The sequence below is a fragment of the Oncorhynchus mykiss genome, chromosome 4 (genome assembly GCF_057628025.1).
Source record: "Oncorhynchus mykiss isolate SJ-2025 chromosome 4, ASM5762802v1, whole genome shotgun sequence".
Classification (NCBI taxonomy): domain Eukaryota; kingdom Metazoa; phylum Chordata; class Actinopteri; order Salmoniformes; family Salmonidae; genus Oncorhynchus; species Oncorhynchus mykiss.
Genome location: NC_143025.1, coordinates 76,811,519 through 76,828,224, shown reverse-complemented (window position 1 = coordinate 76,828,224; position 16,706 = coordinate 76,811,519). Strand labels below are relative to the sequence as shown.

Genomic DNA, 16,706 nt, shown 5'->3' with positions numbered 1-16,706 from the left:
TGCGTGCTGCTGAATAATTTTGCACGCCCAATTTTTCAGTTTTTGATTTGTTAAAAAAGTTTGAAATATCCAATACATGTCGTTCCACTTCATGATTGTGTCCCACTTGTTGTTGATTCTTCACAAAAAAATACAGTTTTATATCTTTATGTTTGAAGCCTGAAATGTGGCAAAAGGTCGCAAAGTTCAAGGGGGCCGAATACTTTCGCAAGGCACTGTAAGTAATCACACCCCTTAGTCAATACTTTGTGGAAGCACCTTTGGCAGCGATAACAGCTGTGAGTCTTTCTGGGTAAGACTCTACGAGATTTCCATACCTGGATTGTGCAACATTTGCTCATTATTATTTTCTAAATTCTTTAAGCTCAGTCAAATTGGTTGTTGATCATTCCTAGACAACCATTGTTAGGTCTTGGCATAGATTTTCAAGAAGATTTAAGTAAAAACTGTAACTCGGCCATTCAGGAACATTCACTGTCTTCTTGGTAAGTAACTCCAGTTTAGATTTGGCCTTGTGTTTTAGGTTATTGTCCTGCTGAAAGATGAATTCATCTCCATGTGTCTGGTGGAAAGCAGACTGATCCAAGTTTTCCTCTAGGACTTTGCCTGCTCTATTCTGTTTCTTTTTATCCTGAAAAACTCCCCAGTCCTTTATGATTACAAGCATACCCATAACATGATCCAGTCACAACTATGCTTGAAAATATGTAGAGTGATACTCAGTAATGTGTTGTAGTGGATTTGCATAATACTTTGTATTCAGGACAAAAAGTTAATTGCTTTGCCACGTTTTTTTTGCAGTATTACTTTAGTGCCTTGTTGCAAACAGGATGCATGTTTTGTAATATTTGTGTTCTGTACAGGCTTCCTTCTTTTCACTTTGTAAATTAGGTTAGTAATGTGGAGTACCTACAATGTTGTTGATCCATCCTCAGTTTTCTCCTGTCACAGCCATCAAACTCTGACTGTTTTATTGTCACCTTTGGAATCAGGGTGAAATCCTGCTGTTTCCTTCCTCTCCAGCAACTGAAGGATGCCTGTATCGCTGTAGTGACTGGGTTTATTGATACACCATCCAAAGAGTAATGAACAACTTCACCATGCTCAGAGGGATATTCAATGTCAGATTTTTTTTATTTTTACCCATGCAACTTATTATGTGACTTGTTAAAAACATTTTTACTCCTGAACTTATTTAGGCTTGCCATAACAAAGGAGTTGAATACCTATAGACTCAAGATATTTCTGCCCTCATTGTTCATTCATTAGTAACATTTTGAAAGAATTCATTCCACTTTGACAGTCTATACCAGTTGCTAATGAAGTATGTCAAATGTGATTTTATTTCATTTATTAACAATTGAAATAGATTGAGTGAGAACCTGATCTCCAGGAGGATGAAAGTAAAAAAATGTGTAACATCCCATGCAAGCTCCCACATAGTTTAATCTATGACTTTAAACCACTCTCTGAAGGACTGGCTGTCCATTATGGTGCATTCTGAGTATTTATGAGTAGTTTTTTTTTATCTCATACTGAGTAGTTGAATGGTATCCATGTGTAATTTCTCCAAAGCCATTTTATAATTGATTATATAACAACTACATGGAGAATGAAAGTATAGTCATATCTTATAGTTCTATTCAAAGAGAACATTGTGTATCTCCTATAGCCTGCCTATATGAGTGCTCTGGTTTATTATTTATCCACAGCCATATTTGATGTTGACTAGACACACGAACAAAGCTGTTGTGCCTTGTATGTAAATGCAATATTTCAGAAATACATTTTCAATAAACATGTTCTAACTTTGTCATTATCGGGTATTGTATGTAGATGGGTGAAAAAATATATATTTAATCAATTTTGAATTCAGGCAGTAAAACAAAATGTGGAACATGTCAAGGGATGTGACTACTTTCTGAAGGCACTGTACTATACATATAGGTAGAGTTAGTGCTAAAATAGTCAATACCGATAGTCCAGGTAACTGTATAGACTAGTCCAGATAACTGTATTGACTAGTCCAGATAACTGTATAGACTAGTCCAGATAACTGTATAGACTAGTCCAGATAACTGTATTGACTAGTCCAGATAACTGTATAGACTAGTCCAGATAACTGTATAGACTAGTCCAGATAACTGTATTGACTAGTCCAGATAACTGTATAGACTAGTCCAGGTAACTATATTGACTAGTCCAGATAACTAACTAACAGTGGATTGGGGGTAGAAGCTGTTCAGGGTCTTGTTGGTTCCAGACTCGGTGCATCGGTACTGCTTGCCATGCGGAAGCAGAGAGAACAGTCTATGAAAGAAGCCCGAAAAATGTAATCAATTTTAACATGGACAGCAGAGAAATATGATTAGTATTTTCGACATTGAAGATCTATACAGATGTAGGACCTTAATTGTATTACTCTTTTGTTGCTGCAAAGCAGGAAATGCAAACGTATAGTGCATTTGAGTTTTAAAAATGCTTCTAAAGTTTCCACTTTGAAATGACAGACTTGATTTGATCTAACGAAAAACAAATCAACCTATAATCCACATAACAATTCACATTTCCTGTTGATGCAGGATTTTCTTCCTGCTGTATCAAACTGGCTCAAATTATGATCCTACATCTGTATGAATCTTAATATTGATCATAGCTCACAGCCAGACAGAACATAGCAGCATGCCATGACTTCTAATGAGTTGGATTCAATTAGGAAGGTTAGTTGTTACGTAGGCCTAATCAATGGCATCACAAGGTGAGGAGCCCCCATAGGAACTCAAGTCATTTTTACCAGCAACTGTTCTCCTTGTACATCCACAAGTGCTCAACATGCAGGTAATTGGTCTCATAATGATTACCGTGGATGGAGGTAAAGCCATCCAGGAGAATGAGCTCTGATCCCAGGTGGGCTGATGTAGATCTGTCTCCAGCAACCAGTCATCATAATTATTAACCCCCCATTTGTAGCGCCCCAGTGAGTGCATTTAATTGATCCAATTTGCTGGCCTAATTAATTTATCCTCGGCTAAGATATGATGCAGGGCTGTAATCCCCATGAGGCTACCCACTTGGCACAGACGTCAGTTCAACGTCTATATTTGATTGACATTTGCTTGAGTTGTTAATAACCTCTTAGACAGGAAATGGAAGTGCGCAACGCCAAATGCTAATAGTACTCGATAAAACTCTAACTTTTATTAAAACACACATGCAGGGTACTGAATTAAAGCTACACTCGTTGTGTATCTAGCTAACATGTCAGATTTTTAAAATGCTTTTCGGCGAAAGCATGAGAAGCTATTATCTGATAGCATGCAACACCCCGAAATACCTGAAGGGGACGTAAACAAAAGAATTAGCGTAGCCGGCGCTACACAAAACGCAGAAATAAAATATAAAACATTCATTACCTTTGACGAGCTTCTTTGTTGGCACTCCTATATATCCCATAAACATCACAATTGGGTCTTTTTTTCGATTAAATCCGTCCATGTATACCCAAAATGTCCATTTATATAGCCCGTCTGATCCAGGAAAAAACAGCTTTCCAAAACGCAACGTCATTTTTTTAAATTAAAAAAGTTGCCTATAAACTTTGACAAAACACTTCAAACTACTTTTGTAACCCAACTTTAGGTATTAGTAAACGTTAATAATCGATCAAATTGATCACGGGGTGATCTGTATTCAATAGCAGCTACTCTGGAAATCATGGTCCACATTCTCTCTTCCATTAACTTCCTGTTGTTTACTCGACGAGAGGAAGTGCCTATTTCTCATATCACCAAGGATTAACTTCAATAGAATTGCCAGTACTGGTGACATCGTGTGGAAGCTGTAGGAACTGTAAACTGACCGCTATCTATTTTCCCTTGCCATAGACAATTCAGAGACTGGCGGATGGATACTGTTTTTTTTTGTGTGACCAGGTTTGTCTTGGGATTTCGCTTGCTATTCACGTTCTGTTATAGTCACAGACATGATTTAACCCGTTTTAGAAACTTCAGAGTGTTTTCTATCCACACATACTAATCATATGCATATACTATATTCCTGGCATGAGCAGCAGGACGTTGAAATGTTGCGCGATTTTTAACAACATTTTGAAAAAATTCTAGAGAGCTTTATTGTGAATTCAACGTGAAATCAACTAAAAATGTCACCATGTCATTAGTTGTGTGAAAAATAAACAAAATGCCCTTAAATGTATGATTTTTTGCAAATCCGTTTGGTTTTCCACATTTTTTCAACGTCGACACATTTAGTTTTCGGGTTGAAAATATATGGAAACAATGTTGATTCAAACAGTTTTTGCCCAGTGGGTACTGTTGAACAGCAGGGACCCTGCAGTCCATCTTACTGGACGCAATGAGAGGGATTCCACCAGACCTTAATTAGCTATTACAACCACTAGAGCAGCCAAGGGGACTGTATCTGTCAACATCAGATCAAGGAGACTCATGTAGCTCACCAAATAGCATTCTGAATAAAACTTCATTTTGGAACAGCATAGAGTTGTGGGATTGACACTTCTACAAAGAAAGTAAGGACGTTTATCCAGTAAACTACAATTACACAGACAATTGTAAAATATCATGACAATGAGCTAGTAAAAAATTGCACAGAGGAGATTGATGGGTACAATTGATTTGACTCTGAGGGTTCACCAAGAGTATTTTCCATTAACTAGATGCATGGAAAGGCATTGATCATCCCCGGTATTCACATAGTGTCATGACAGTGACACAATCGGTGAAAGGTATTGAAAGCCTGCTACAATATGGATAATTTCATGAGATGGAGAAGACTCCTCCGTATCTCTCTCTCTCTCTCTCTCTCTCTCTCTCTCACTTCTCTCTCTCACGCCTCTCACTCTCTCTCTCACCTCCCTCTCTCTTTCATAATGTCACATGTGTAATTTCATTCCTCTGGGTTATTATTTTCCCACTTTTCTCAGATTACGGCAAAAGCTAATCTAATAAAATATATGACTGGAACGACTAGAACAAACTGCAAACATCACTGAAGCTGGAGACTCATATCTCCCTCACTAACTTTAAACACCAGCTGTCAGAGCAGCTCACAGATCACTGCACCTGTACATAGCCCATCTGTAAATAGCCCATCTGTAAATAGCCCATCCAACTACCTCATCCCCATACTGTTATTTATTTTGCTCCTTTACACCCCAGTATCTCTACTTGCCATCTTCTGCACATCTATCACTCCAGTGTTTAATTGCTAAATTGTAATTATTTCACCACTATTGCCTTTTTATTGCCTTACCTCTCTTATCTTACCTCATTTGCACACACTGTATATAGACTTTTTATATTGTATTATTGACTGTATGTTTGTTTATCCCATGTGTAACTCTGTGTTGTTGTTTGTGTCACACTGCTTTGCTTTATCTTGGCCAGGTTGTAGTTGTAAATGAGAACTTGTTCTCAGACTAGCCTACCTGGTTAAATAAAGGTGGGGGAAAAAATCATACAAATATGCTAAATCAAGCTTCATAATCCATTATGGATCTATAATCATCATGCCTCAACTCTCATCACCTAAACCAGGGGTCCCCAATTACACTCAGCCATGGGCCAATTTTTCCTTGAGTGGATGGTCAGGGGGGCGGAACACATAATTCATTATTTGTACACTGCAAATTGCCCACCAGAATCCCAAACAATTATAGTATTTGACAAAAACTAAATCATTTCAAACCCTGATTACATTGGGATACAATCACATTCTCCTCTCTATTTCTGGAATACTTGGGGAAGATTTCCCAGAATTAAAATCACTTTGAGCTGATTTCCTGCTGATTTTCCTGGTGATTTTACAGTCTTTTACAGTCTTTTATGTACAATGTTTTGTTTTTTAAGCAGGATTTTATTATTTTATTATTATTTATTTTTTTGCTCAGAAAACTTTGGGGGGGGTGAAATAAAACCACCCACGGGCTGCGTGTTGGGGAACCGTGACCTTAACCATACTAGCAGGTTGACACCCCACATACCCTTTTTCCTCTCGAATAGGAACCTCTCCACATCTGACCTGTTTTATCACCCTTCTCCCCTCTCCTAACCTGTTACCCAGAAAACATGCTTGAGGTCCAGCTAGCTACAGCAAACATAATAATGGAACATTAATTAGAAAATTGATTGCAGCCCACGTTTCTCACATTAGAGATATTTGATTAATGTGGCCTGAATCACTCTGGTTTCAATCTCGTTTATATAACGTCTCCCTCCACCTCAACACCCTCCAACCCTCCCTCCAAACTCCGCCAGTCCCATATTCTGATGGAGATTTAATTAAACCAAGGGGAAATATTGTATTCATTCTTCCTCCACAGGTTTATAATCTGAATGTAATCTCCCATTGTTCAGTGAAAGGGAAGGATGTGAGGCTTTGTCCTTCAGAAAGCCAACAGTACCTTGACAGAACAATCCACAGCAACCGTTGGTGGAAAAGGAGAATCAGTGGTGAAATTTCTCAATGGTAATGATTTATGATGCATCTACAATGTAAATTCATTGCTGGCTGTGTGAAGTAGACATGCCGCCTACCTGACATAGGCGGCCACTCGAGTGGCCAACTGAAAGACCTCGTCAATAGAAAATATCTTTCAATGTTCATGTATAAAGAATGGCATGTTTTCCTTGTGTCACTGGGAGAAAGAAATGAATCGTGAACATTTGTAAGTCTTGACATCTTCAGCGATTTGAACTTTCCAAAAACACTTATTTTTGTTGTGCCTTACTTACAGTAACATGGTCCTGGTCTCGTTGGAGGAGGTTAGGGTTGATGATCGGGATGGAAGTTTGCCTTTCAATTATTCCTCCCTTACTTACAGCCTGGCGATGCATGATGTCTTATTCAGAGAGTTAGACCTGAGCCAGGTGATGGTCTGCTCCGATGACCCGACACCACATCACCACATTACCCGGTTGTTTGTCAGATTTAGACACACACAGGCCAGACAAGGAAAACCAAATGTCGAGTACACAAATATCACAATAACAGCTGGAGTTTTGTTACACCTCTATGCGATAAAGTTGCTCCTTATTGTAGGTAGACTGACACATACATTAATCCAAGCCATTTCTAAAGACTCTGGCATGAATACGTTTAACTCTCCCAAGGTGCATGTGTTCTGAGGACAGTAACCTGATAATCACCTCTTCTGTCACATACTAACTGCCTCTGTAGCAAAACATTTACATTTTTGAGCATAGGCCTATTCATTTCTGTAACAACACACTCATTTATCACAAATTGTAAGTAAGCTAGTCACAGTGCCTCCTAAAGACATGATTGACATTGGGAAAAGAGGGTAGGCTGTCAGCTGACCATTGATGTTTATGATTGATGTAAATATGCTAGTTAGCTAGCTGGTTATTTTCTTACTGATTGTGATTCATCTTCAATGCTCCTAAATAATAACTTCATAATATAGCCTAATATTATACATTTTCTAACTCATGATATATCGCGGGCTGGCTAGTGGTTTGTGTGATTATTTTAGTATATGGTGGTTAGTTTTAGATTCTATGCCTGTGTTCAGTGCTTAATTTGTAAATCGGGAGGTGCCGGAAACAAAAAGTTAGCGTGAGAGGGGGGGTGACCTGGGGAGCTCTGAGGTACCAGACAGCATGAGAAAAAAATCCCCTTTACAATAAAGCATTGCATGCACATCATCACATGTGTGTAGTGGCATAGAGCAGTAGAGTAGAGGCTCTTCCAGAAGTTGCACACACGGGGAAAGGTTTTTGTAGCCGAGGGTCTGGAAATAATGTGTCCTTTTATAACAGCATTTCATGTCATTTTACATGACTGGAGACTTTGGCAGAATATTTTTTTAATATCGCACAATACATCAAGATGACAGGCTACTTTGACTCTGACAAACTAAGATCAATAAAAACAACCTCGTCTTGAATCCATTAATAGCCTAGGTGTGTGGAGACACACATATTGTACAAAATTAGGAGGATTTTATAGTCCTAAAATTGCTTTCCAGTTTCCCTGACTAGCCCAATAACGCAAAGCTCTTGTGAGAGCAAAATTGCAAGATTATGTTAGAATGGTGTTATTGCATCAAATAGTTGTTTTATGCAAAATAATAGAAGGTTCTTATAACTCTATTGTGTCTGTGGGAACTGAAAGTGGGCCTCTGGGGGATTTAACACTGACAGAAGATGTACCATGTCTTTGGTAATATCACATTCCAGAGCACGGGTTAATGTTTCTGTACTGGGGTACCAGGGGGAGATGACTCCACTATGGAGTTGGGGGGGCAGACACTGGTCTCTACACAATGAGGACAGTTTTTACATCAGATACTGTCTGCTGTGAATTATAAGTTAATTTCATACAAATCTTAAAATTGTGATACTTTCCATGCATCTGTTGTTTGTCATGTAGACTGAAGGAGGATGGACTTAATGGCTATAAAATGCTGTGGCTCAAACCAGCTGATTGAGTTCTCAGTGATCACCTCCAGGGGTGATTACCAACCAGCTGATTGAGTTCTCAGTGATCACCTCCAGGGGTGATTACTGACCAGCTGGTTGAGTTATCAGTGATCACCTCCAGGGGTGATTACCAACCAGCTTGTTGAGTTCTCAGTGATCACCTCTAGGGGTGATTACCAACCAGCTCGTTGAGTTCTCAGTGATCACCTCTAGGGGTGATTACCAACCAGCTGGTTGAGTTCTCAGTGATCCCCTCGAGGGGTGATTACTGACCAGCTCCATTTCTGCAGTAATGAAATAATAAAGTTTGATTGTTTTGAAGAAATGTTAAAAGTCTCTCCTTTTGATTACAATAATTCCACCACACTCTTATGCAGAGTGGAACAGGGATACCCAAAAGCACACTCAGACGAGGAGACTGGGATGAAATAACCAAGGTATTTATTGAAACACAGGGGGAAGATGGATTGCAGGCCAAGGGAAGCTCGGGCGGGTTGCAGGAAACCAGGTGCGGAGGATGAGGCTGAGGCTGGAGCGAGAGGGGATGGGACAGGGCAAGCACGTCCGGAGGGGAATCCAATGAAGCAGTAGAGTGGGGAATACAGGGCAGAGTAGCAGGATGAGGAGACGTGGGACTGGAGACAGGCACAAGAGTCAGAGCGGGCAGAACTGTAGTGGAGAGTACTGTGTCAGGCAAGGAAAACAGGCACAACTGTTAACAGGATCTAAATAGTAACAAACAGCTAGAAACGTAGACTGACTGAGCAGAGATTATGATCTGGCAGTGTGGAAGTGGCAGGACTGAGTATTTGTAGAAGTCTTGATTATGGAACAGATTGCAGCTGGTGGGGATCTGCTCTGTCTCCGCCCACCCAATCACACACACACAGGGAGAGAGAGAGGGAGAGGGAGAGGGAGAGAGAGGGAACTGGGGGAGTGGCGGCAGGTCAAGGAGACACAGGATGAGCAGTAGAGGGCGTGACAGGAGGAGATGTAACACACACTCTCGCCGGCGATAGGATGTTTTCACGAGAGCATTGGCTATCTCTCGCTCTCTGTTCGCTCAATAGGCCTATTTGGAAGTTGATCAAATATTTTGGTAGCCTACAGCATACAGGTTTGAAAGGGTTTTCCCGTGATTGTATTTGAAATATAGAGAAAGGCCTGTTTTGTCTGCATGCTGTTCACTGACAGATTTGCCATACGTTCCTGACTGTAGGCTACTGTATGCCTTTATTGTCTTGTTTTTGGGCTACAAACAATCCACAGCAAAGCAATTTTTTTAAATAAGCTATTTATCCTCTGTGGCTAAATTATTGGCCTTCTCATGGTGTAGTAGGCTATCCTGAATTATTGCATTTCATTCTGAACAGACAGTACTAATTCTATAACTTTATAACTAGCTAGTGTACTTCTCTTTCAGGGGTGCTGCAGAATCTCCAGCAACGCTGTGGAGATGAGACTTGCAGGCTCATGTCTATCAGAGACACTGAGGTTTAAAGAACTGGAGACTTCGTCCAAGATGTCAGACCATTTTTTCAAGGTAATCAGGGTACTCACATTCACATATGCCGATTCATGGACCGTCTATATCCAAGTTGCATCCCATTTATGCGGACCAACATCACATTGGATGAACATAAAATGTTAATATCGTAACGAATATCTTATAAAGAATTATGAATTTCAATTTGTTGTGACTAATGTAAAATAGTTGGCTAGGGGTTAGGGTTAGGGGTTAAGGTTAGGGTTAGGGGTTAAGGCTAAGGTTAGGGTTAGGGGAAGGGTTAGCTAACATGCTTAGTATTTGCAAAGTAGCTAAAAGGTAGTAAGTACATTTTACACATTTTAACCAACAGGACACTTTCACTACTGGAAGCTGAGGTCCAGGGATGACAGTGTAAAGTAGAAAGTGAGAGAACTCCAATATTTATGGCACCTAGGCACCAGGGATAGGAGTGTGTGCGTGTGCTTGTGCATGTGTGTGTGTGTGTGCTTGCATACCGATGTGTGATAAAAATGTGTCTCTGGATGTTTGAGATTTTTTTTTAAGTGAGTGATTTTACGCTCAAACCTATTAACATCATGATCATGCAAGTGTTGGAGTTGACATGTCGAAAGTGTTTGAAATGTGAAGCTGAAAGAGAATAAAGCTTGAGTTCTACAGAGTCATGTGAATAAAGCTTAAGTTCTACAGTCATGTGAATAAAGCTTAAGTTCTACAGAGTCATGTGAATAAAGCTTAAGTTCTACAGAGTCATGTGAATAAAGCTTAAGTTCTACAGAGTCATGTGAATAAAGCTTAAGTTCTACAGAGTCATGTGAATAAAGCTTAAGTTCTACAGAGTCATGTGAATAAAGATTGAGTTCTACAGAGTCATGTGAATAAAGATTGAGTTCTACAGAGTCATGAATAAAGCTTGAGTTCTACAGAGTCATGTGAATAAAGATTGAGTTCTACAGAGTCATGTGAATAAAGATTGAGTTCTACAGAGTCATGAATAAAGCTTGAGTTCTACAGAGTCATGTGAATAAAGCTTGAGTTCTACAGAGTCACGTGAATAAAGATTGAGTTCTATAGAGTCACGTGAATAAAGCTTGAGTTCTACAGTCACATGAATAAAGATTGAGTTCTACAGAGTCACATGAATAAAGCTTGAGTTCTACAGAGTCATGTGAATAAAGCTTGAGATCTACAGAGTCATGAATAAAGCTTGAGTTCTACAGAGTCATGTGAATAAAGCTTGAGTTCTACAGAGTCATGAATAAAGCTTGAGTTCTACAGAGTCATGTGAATAAAGCTTAAGTTTTACAGAGTCATGTGAATAAAGCTTAAGTTCTACAGAGTCATGTGAATAAAGATTGAGTTCTATAGAGTCATGTGAATAAAGATTGAGTTCTACAGTCACATGAATAAAGATTGAGTTCTACAGTCACATGAATAAAGATTGAGTTCTACAGTCACATTAATAAAGATTGAGTTCTATAGAGTCATGTGAATAAAGATTGAGTTCTACAGTCACATGAATAAAGATTGAGTTCTACAGTCACATGAATAAAGATTGAGTTCTACAGTCACATTAATAAAGATTGAGTTCTATAGAGTCACGTGAATAAAGATTGAGTTCTACAGTCACATGAATAAAGATTGAGTTCTACAGTCACATTAATAAAGATTGAGTTCTACAGTCACATGAATAAAGACTGAGTACTAAAGATTCTACAGAGTACATGCAGACAGGACCAAGGCTCCATGTTCAGACACCACCTCTGTTTCACCCGAGACAACTTACAGTTAAACTGTTCCATAGCAAATAGAAAAAAAACAACACCTTCAATATCACCAAGTATGGTCCAATTCAGCTCTATGGAACTGCTTGGAACTGTTGTGGAAGCATGCCCTAAACAAGAGAGAGTGTGCAGAGATCAGAATTACAACTGGAAAGACTGGACTGCTGTAGCACACTTCCAACATTCACACTTTTCAAATGTGAATTTATAAGGAATAAACAGATTCCAAATTCACCTTTTTTGTATCTTGTTTGCGTGGATATCCTTATGGATAGTCCAATTTGACGTCAGACCAGTGAAAGATACGGTTTCCACTGCGTACAACATAAACAATCAGTGACAAACGATACGCAACAGCTTGTGTAAAATCAATGGATGCACAATTACCATTAGTCACCTGACAAAGATCCTTGAAGGATCTAAACATTGTTTGTTTTCGAATTAAGGTACATGGTGGAGTTTATGAGTGTGCAGGCTCTATTTCTTTCGCACAATAACCATTCACACATCAACAGAACTAGATCACACATTACCAATGATTGAAAAGACAACTATAATGCTTTGTGTCCAATCAATTCTTCTGTAACTGTAACCTATTCTATACTGTACACTGAGTTTACAAAACATTAGGAACACCATTCTCTTTCCATGACAGACTCCCCAGTTGATTCCAGGTGAAAGCTCTGATCCCTTTTTGATATCACTTGTTAAATCGACTTAAATCAGTGTAGATGAAGGGGAGGAGACAGGTTAAAGAAGGATTTTTAAGCTGTGAGACAATCGAAACATGGATTGTATATGTGTGCCATTCAGCGGGTGAAAGATTTAAGTGTCTTTGAACAGGGTATGGTAGTAGGTGCCAGGCGCACCAGTTAGTGCTGTTTTTTTCACACTCAACAGTTTCCCGTGTTTATCAAGAATGATCCACCACCTAAAGGATATCCAGCCAACATGACACAACTGTGTCAACATGGACCAGCATCTCTGTGAAACGCTTTCAACACCTTTTAAAGTCCCGACAAATTGAGGCTGTTCTGAGGTCAAAAGGGGGTGCAACTCAATATTAGGAAGGTGTTCCTCATGTTTTGTACACTCAGTGTATAACGCCTATATCGTCTACGGATATGACTTGGTGTGAAAACCTCAAAACGCAGAGAGTCTGTACAATTCCCTTTCCATCATCTCTAATCACCGTCTCCCCCCCCCCCCCCCCCAAAAAATACATGATGCACTAATATCTAAACTCCTGCCATTTGTGTTTCAAACTCCAAACTACCAGCCCCATGCTGAATAGGGAATCCACACAGGGAAACAAATGAAAAAGAAGAAGGAATTAAAAGAGAACAGCAGTATCAGCTGTAAGTAACTCACCTATCACCACTAGGTACATGCCTGCCCAGTGGTCCACAGTGGGCGACAGTTTGGACGTGTATTTGTTGTCCTCCTCCATGCTCATCTTCCACAGACAGATCAGACCAGTACGGACAAGTATTCAAACTCCCCAAACGGTGCCAGCGAGAGAAGTAGACCTCCAAGAGGGACACAGGCTCATCTGAACCAGGCTTATCCTTGACATTACCACAGGTAGCATTTTCAATCAGCCCCTAGAATCTTTATATTCCCTCTCCATAATGGACTCCCACACATATGCACCCAGACATGCTAAGTACACACACACACACACACACCAACCCCACCTCCCCTCGCTGAGCAGATTAGGATGACAACTGTCAACTGTGAGTGTAAGTACACTCATGAAAATGCTCACACATGTACACACACACTCCTGCCCTGGGGGAATGGTGCAGTCTTTCTATGCTCCTGTCCAAATTTCACTTGCACCCATCTGTGATAACAGCATTTTCTTCACAGTGTTTTCGTGTGTGTGTGTGTGTGTGTATGTCATGGTGTGTGGAAAAAGGGAACACTATCTAATCCAGCAAAAACTCTCCTGGTCCTCCTCCTGTAGAGCGAATAACACCTTTTGGCAGAGCACGACCACAAATACAGACAGACACACACACACACACACACTGAGTGCATTACGAGGAGAGATACTGTAGCAAAGCAGCAAGGAGAGCCCCAGTGCCTGTCGTTCCATAGAAGCCTCAATCGGAGAGGAGCTAGTCTACAGCTGTTTCAACGGGTCAGGCTTCGCTTAGCACATCAACCGTGAAACTAGGCATACTTACTCTCCAAGAATTACCTTGATACCGGGAAAAGTCAGAAGGCATTATTCAAAATTATCCCCATTTTGCAGCCTCATAGGGCCAAATTACCTCCACACTTAAAGCTATAATCTAATCATCTGTTTTGGTAAAAAGATGAGGAATGGGCCTATATAAATTAGACACACCTACTCATTCTAGGGTTTTTCTTTACTTTTACTATTTTCTTCATTGTAGAATAATAGTGAAGAAATCGAAACTATGACATAACACAAATGGAATCATGTCTTAACCAAAAAAAGTGTTGAACAAATCAAAATATATTTTATATTTGAGATTCTTTAAAGTAGCCACCCTTTGCCTTGATGACAGCTTTGCACACTCTTGGCATCTGGATCGACAGAGTTTGAAAAACCATGTGCTGAATGACCAAAATGTAAAAATGAAGGAAAAAAACAGGGCTTCACTCCCATCAGTGAATCTGAAGATGGTGTTCTGCAGTACCCCTTTAATAATAATACAGGCTTTACTGATCAGTGGCCCTGGGTGAGTATGGGAGGATGGAAAAACCATTCCAGCCATTCAGACCAAAGGTTAGAGAGGGGGGGCTGATGACACCTGTGATTGTGAGGAACGGAGATGGACATGTGCGAGTTTCCAAGAAAAATCTTCTTCTTATGGCTTGGGGGCAGTATTTCGACGTCTGGATGAGAAGCGTGCCCAAAGTAAACTGACTGTTACTCAGGCCCAGAAGCTAGGATATGCATATAATGGTAGATTTGGATAGAAAACACTAACGTTTCCAAAACTGTTAAAATAATGTCTGTGAGTATAACAGAACTGATATGGCAGGTGAAAACCTGAGGAAAATCCATCCAGGAAGTGGGATTTTTTTTAATGTGGGTATTTAATTGAATGCCTATAGAGTGTCTAATGGGTTAGGACCCAGATTGCAGTTCCTATGGCTTCCACTAGATGTCAACAGTCTTTAGATATTGTTTCAGGCTTGTTTTCTGAAAAATGAAGAAGAATGAGACCTTTCTGTCAGTGGACTGAGGAAGAATGCAGAGCTGGTTTGCGCGCGTGACCTAGTTCCTTTCTATTGAATACGTTATTGTCCGGTTGAAATATTATCGATTTTATAGACAATTGACAACCTGACGATTAATAATAAACATCTTTTGACATGTTTCGACAAACTTTACCAGTGCTATTAAAATGTATTCATCTGCATGCTTTGACCGCCTTTATGTCAGTGGATTACTGAACAAAACAGAGTTTTTGGGATATAAAGAGGGACTTTATCGAACAAAAAAACAAACATTTATTGTGTAGCTGGGACTCTTGTGACTGCAACCATATGAAGATCTTCAAAGGTAAGTTTATTGCTATTTCTGACTTTTGTAACTCCTCTACTTGGTTTTAAAATGTTTGTATGCTTTTGTAAGCGGGGCGCTGTCCTCAGATAATCGCATGGTATGCTTTCGCCGTAAAGCCTTTTTGAAATCTGACAAAGCGGCTGGATTAACAAGAAGTCCATTTTTAAGCCGATGTATAACACTTGTATTTTTTATGAATGTTTATTTGGACTATTTCTGTATTTTGAATTTGGCACTCTGCAATTTCATCGGATGTTGAGGTGGGTCGCTAGTGGAATACCTGCGCCAGAAAGGTTCATAGAGATATGGAGGGAGAGGTGAGGAAGAGATCGAGAGAGAGAACCATGCACCCCGCCCCCTGAAACAGGGAAGAGACTCACGGGGTATGCTAACCCACTCTTTTAAATGAGTAAAAACAGGAACATTTTAGATCTGGGTGGAAATGAATAAGGAAATTATCTCAGAGAACATTTGTCATGTGTGCTACCTCTATCTCTCCAATAGAATCCCCTTACTTTAACGATGACAGCTTTTCCATCCTAGCGGGGGAGATCAACCATTTCCAGGCCCAGGGACATGTACTAGTCTGTGGTGACCTAAATGCCAGAACTGGACAAGAACCTGACACTCAGCACACAGGGGGACAAACACTTACCTGGATGACAGCATTCCCTCCCAAATATGCCCCCCTAGATACAACTATGACAAAACCAACAATAAAAATGAGTCACAACTCCTGCAGCTCTTTCGCACTCTGAGTCTGTACATAGTCAGTGGTAGGCTTCAAGGGGACTCCTATGGTAGGTGTAAGGGTTTTCCTCCTCTTCGTCTGAAGAGGAGAGGCGAGAAGGATCGGAGGACCAATATGCGGTGTGGTAAGTGTCCATGGTTCTTTTAATAAGAAATCCTCAAAATGAACAACTGAATACAAAAACAATAAACGTGGAACGAACGAAAACCAAAACAGTACCGTGTGGTGAAAAACACAGACACGGAAACAAGCAGTGAAACCCAGGCTACCTAAGTATGATTCTCAATCAGAGACAACTAATGACACCTGCCTCTGATTGAGAACCATACTAGGCCGAAACATAGAAATCCCAAAATCATAGAAAAACAAACACAGACTGCCCACCCCAACTCACGCCCTGACCATACTAAATAATGACAAAACAAAGGAAATAAAGGTCAGAACGTGACAGTAGGTACACCTACAGCTCATCCCTTGGCAGTAGATTACTTTATCACTGCCCTCAACCCAGAGTCTCTCAGAGCGTTCACGTTCAGCCCACTGATACCCCTATCAGATCACAGCAAAATCACAGTCTACTTGAACAGAGTAATACTCAATCATGAGGCATCAAAGCCAAAGGAAGTGCGTAATAATA

The 16,706-nt window shown here is 40.0% G+C and overlaps 1 protein-coding gene across 1 annotated transcript in view; it reads right to left on the bottom strand.

Annotated features, from left to right (window-relative positions):
* LOC118964415 (opsin-5-like) overlaps positions 1-13,230 on the bottom strand; it is a 63,567-nt gene extending 50,337 nt beyond the window's left edge. The window contains exon 1 of the mRNA XM_036975467.2: positions 13,143-13,230. Within this exon, the coding sequence (XP_036831362.1) occupies positions 13,143-13,227 (85 nt within the window). The 5' untranslated portion in view covers positions 13,228-13,230. The remainder of the gene's footprint in view (positions 1-13,142) is intronic.
* Positions 13,231-16,706: the final 3,476 nt, after the last annotated feature.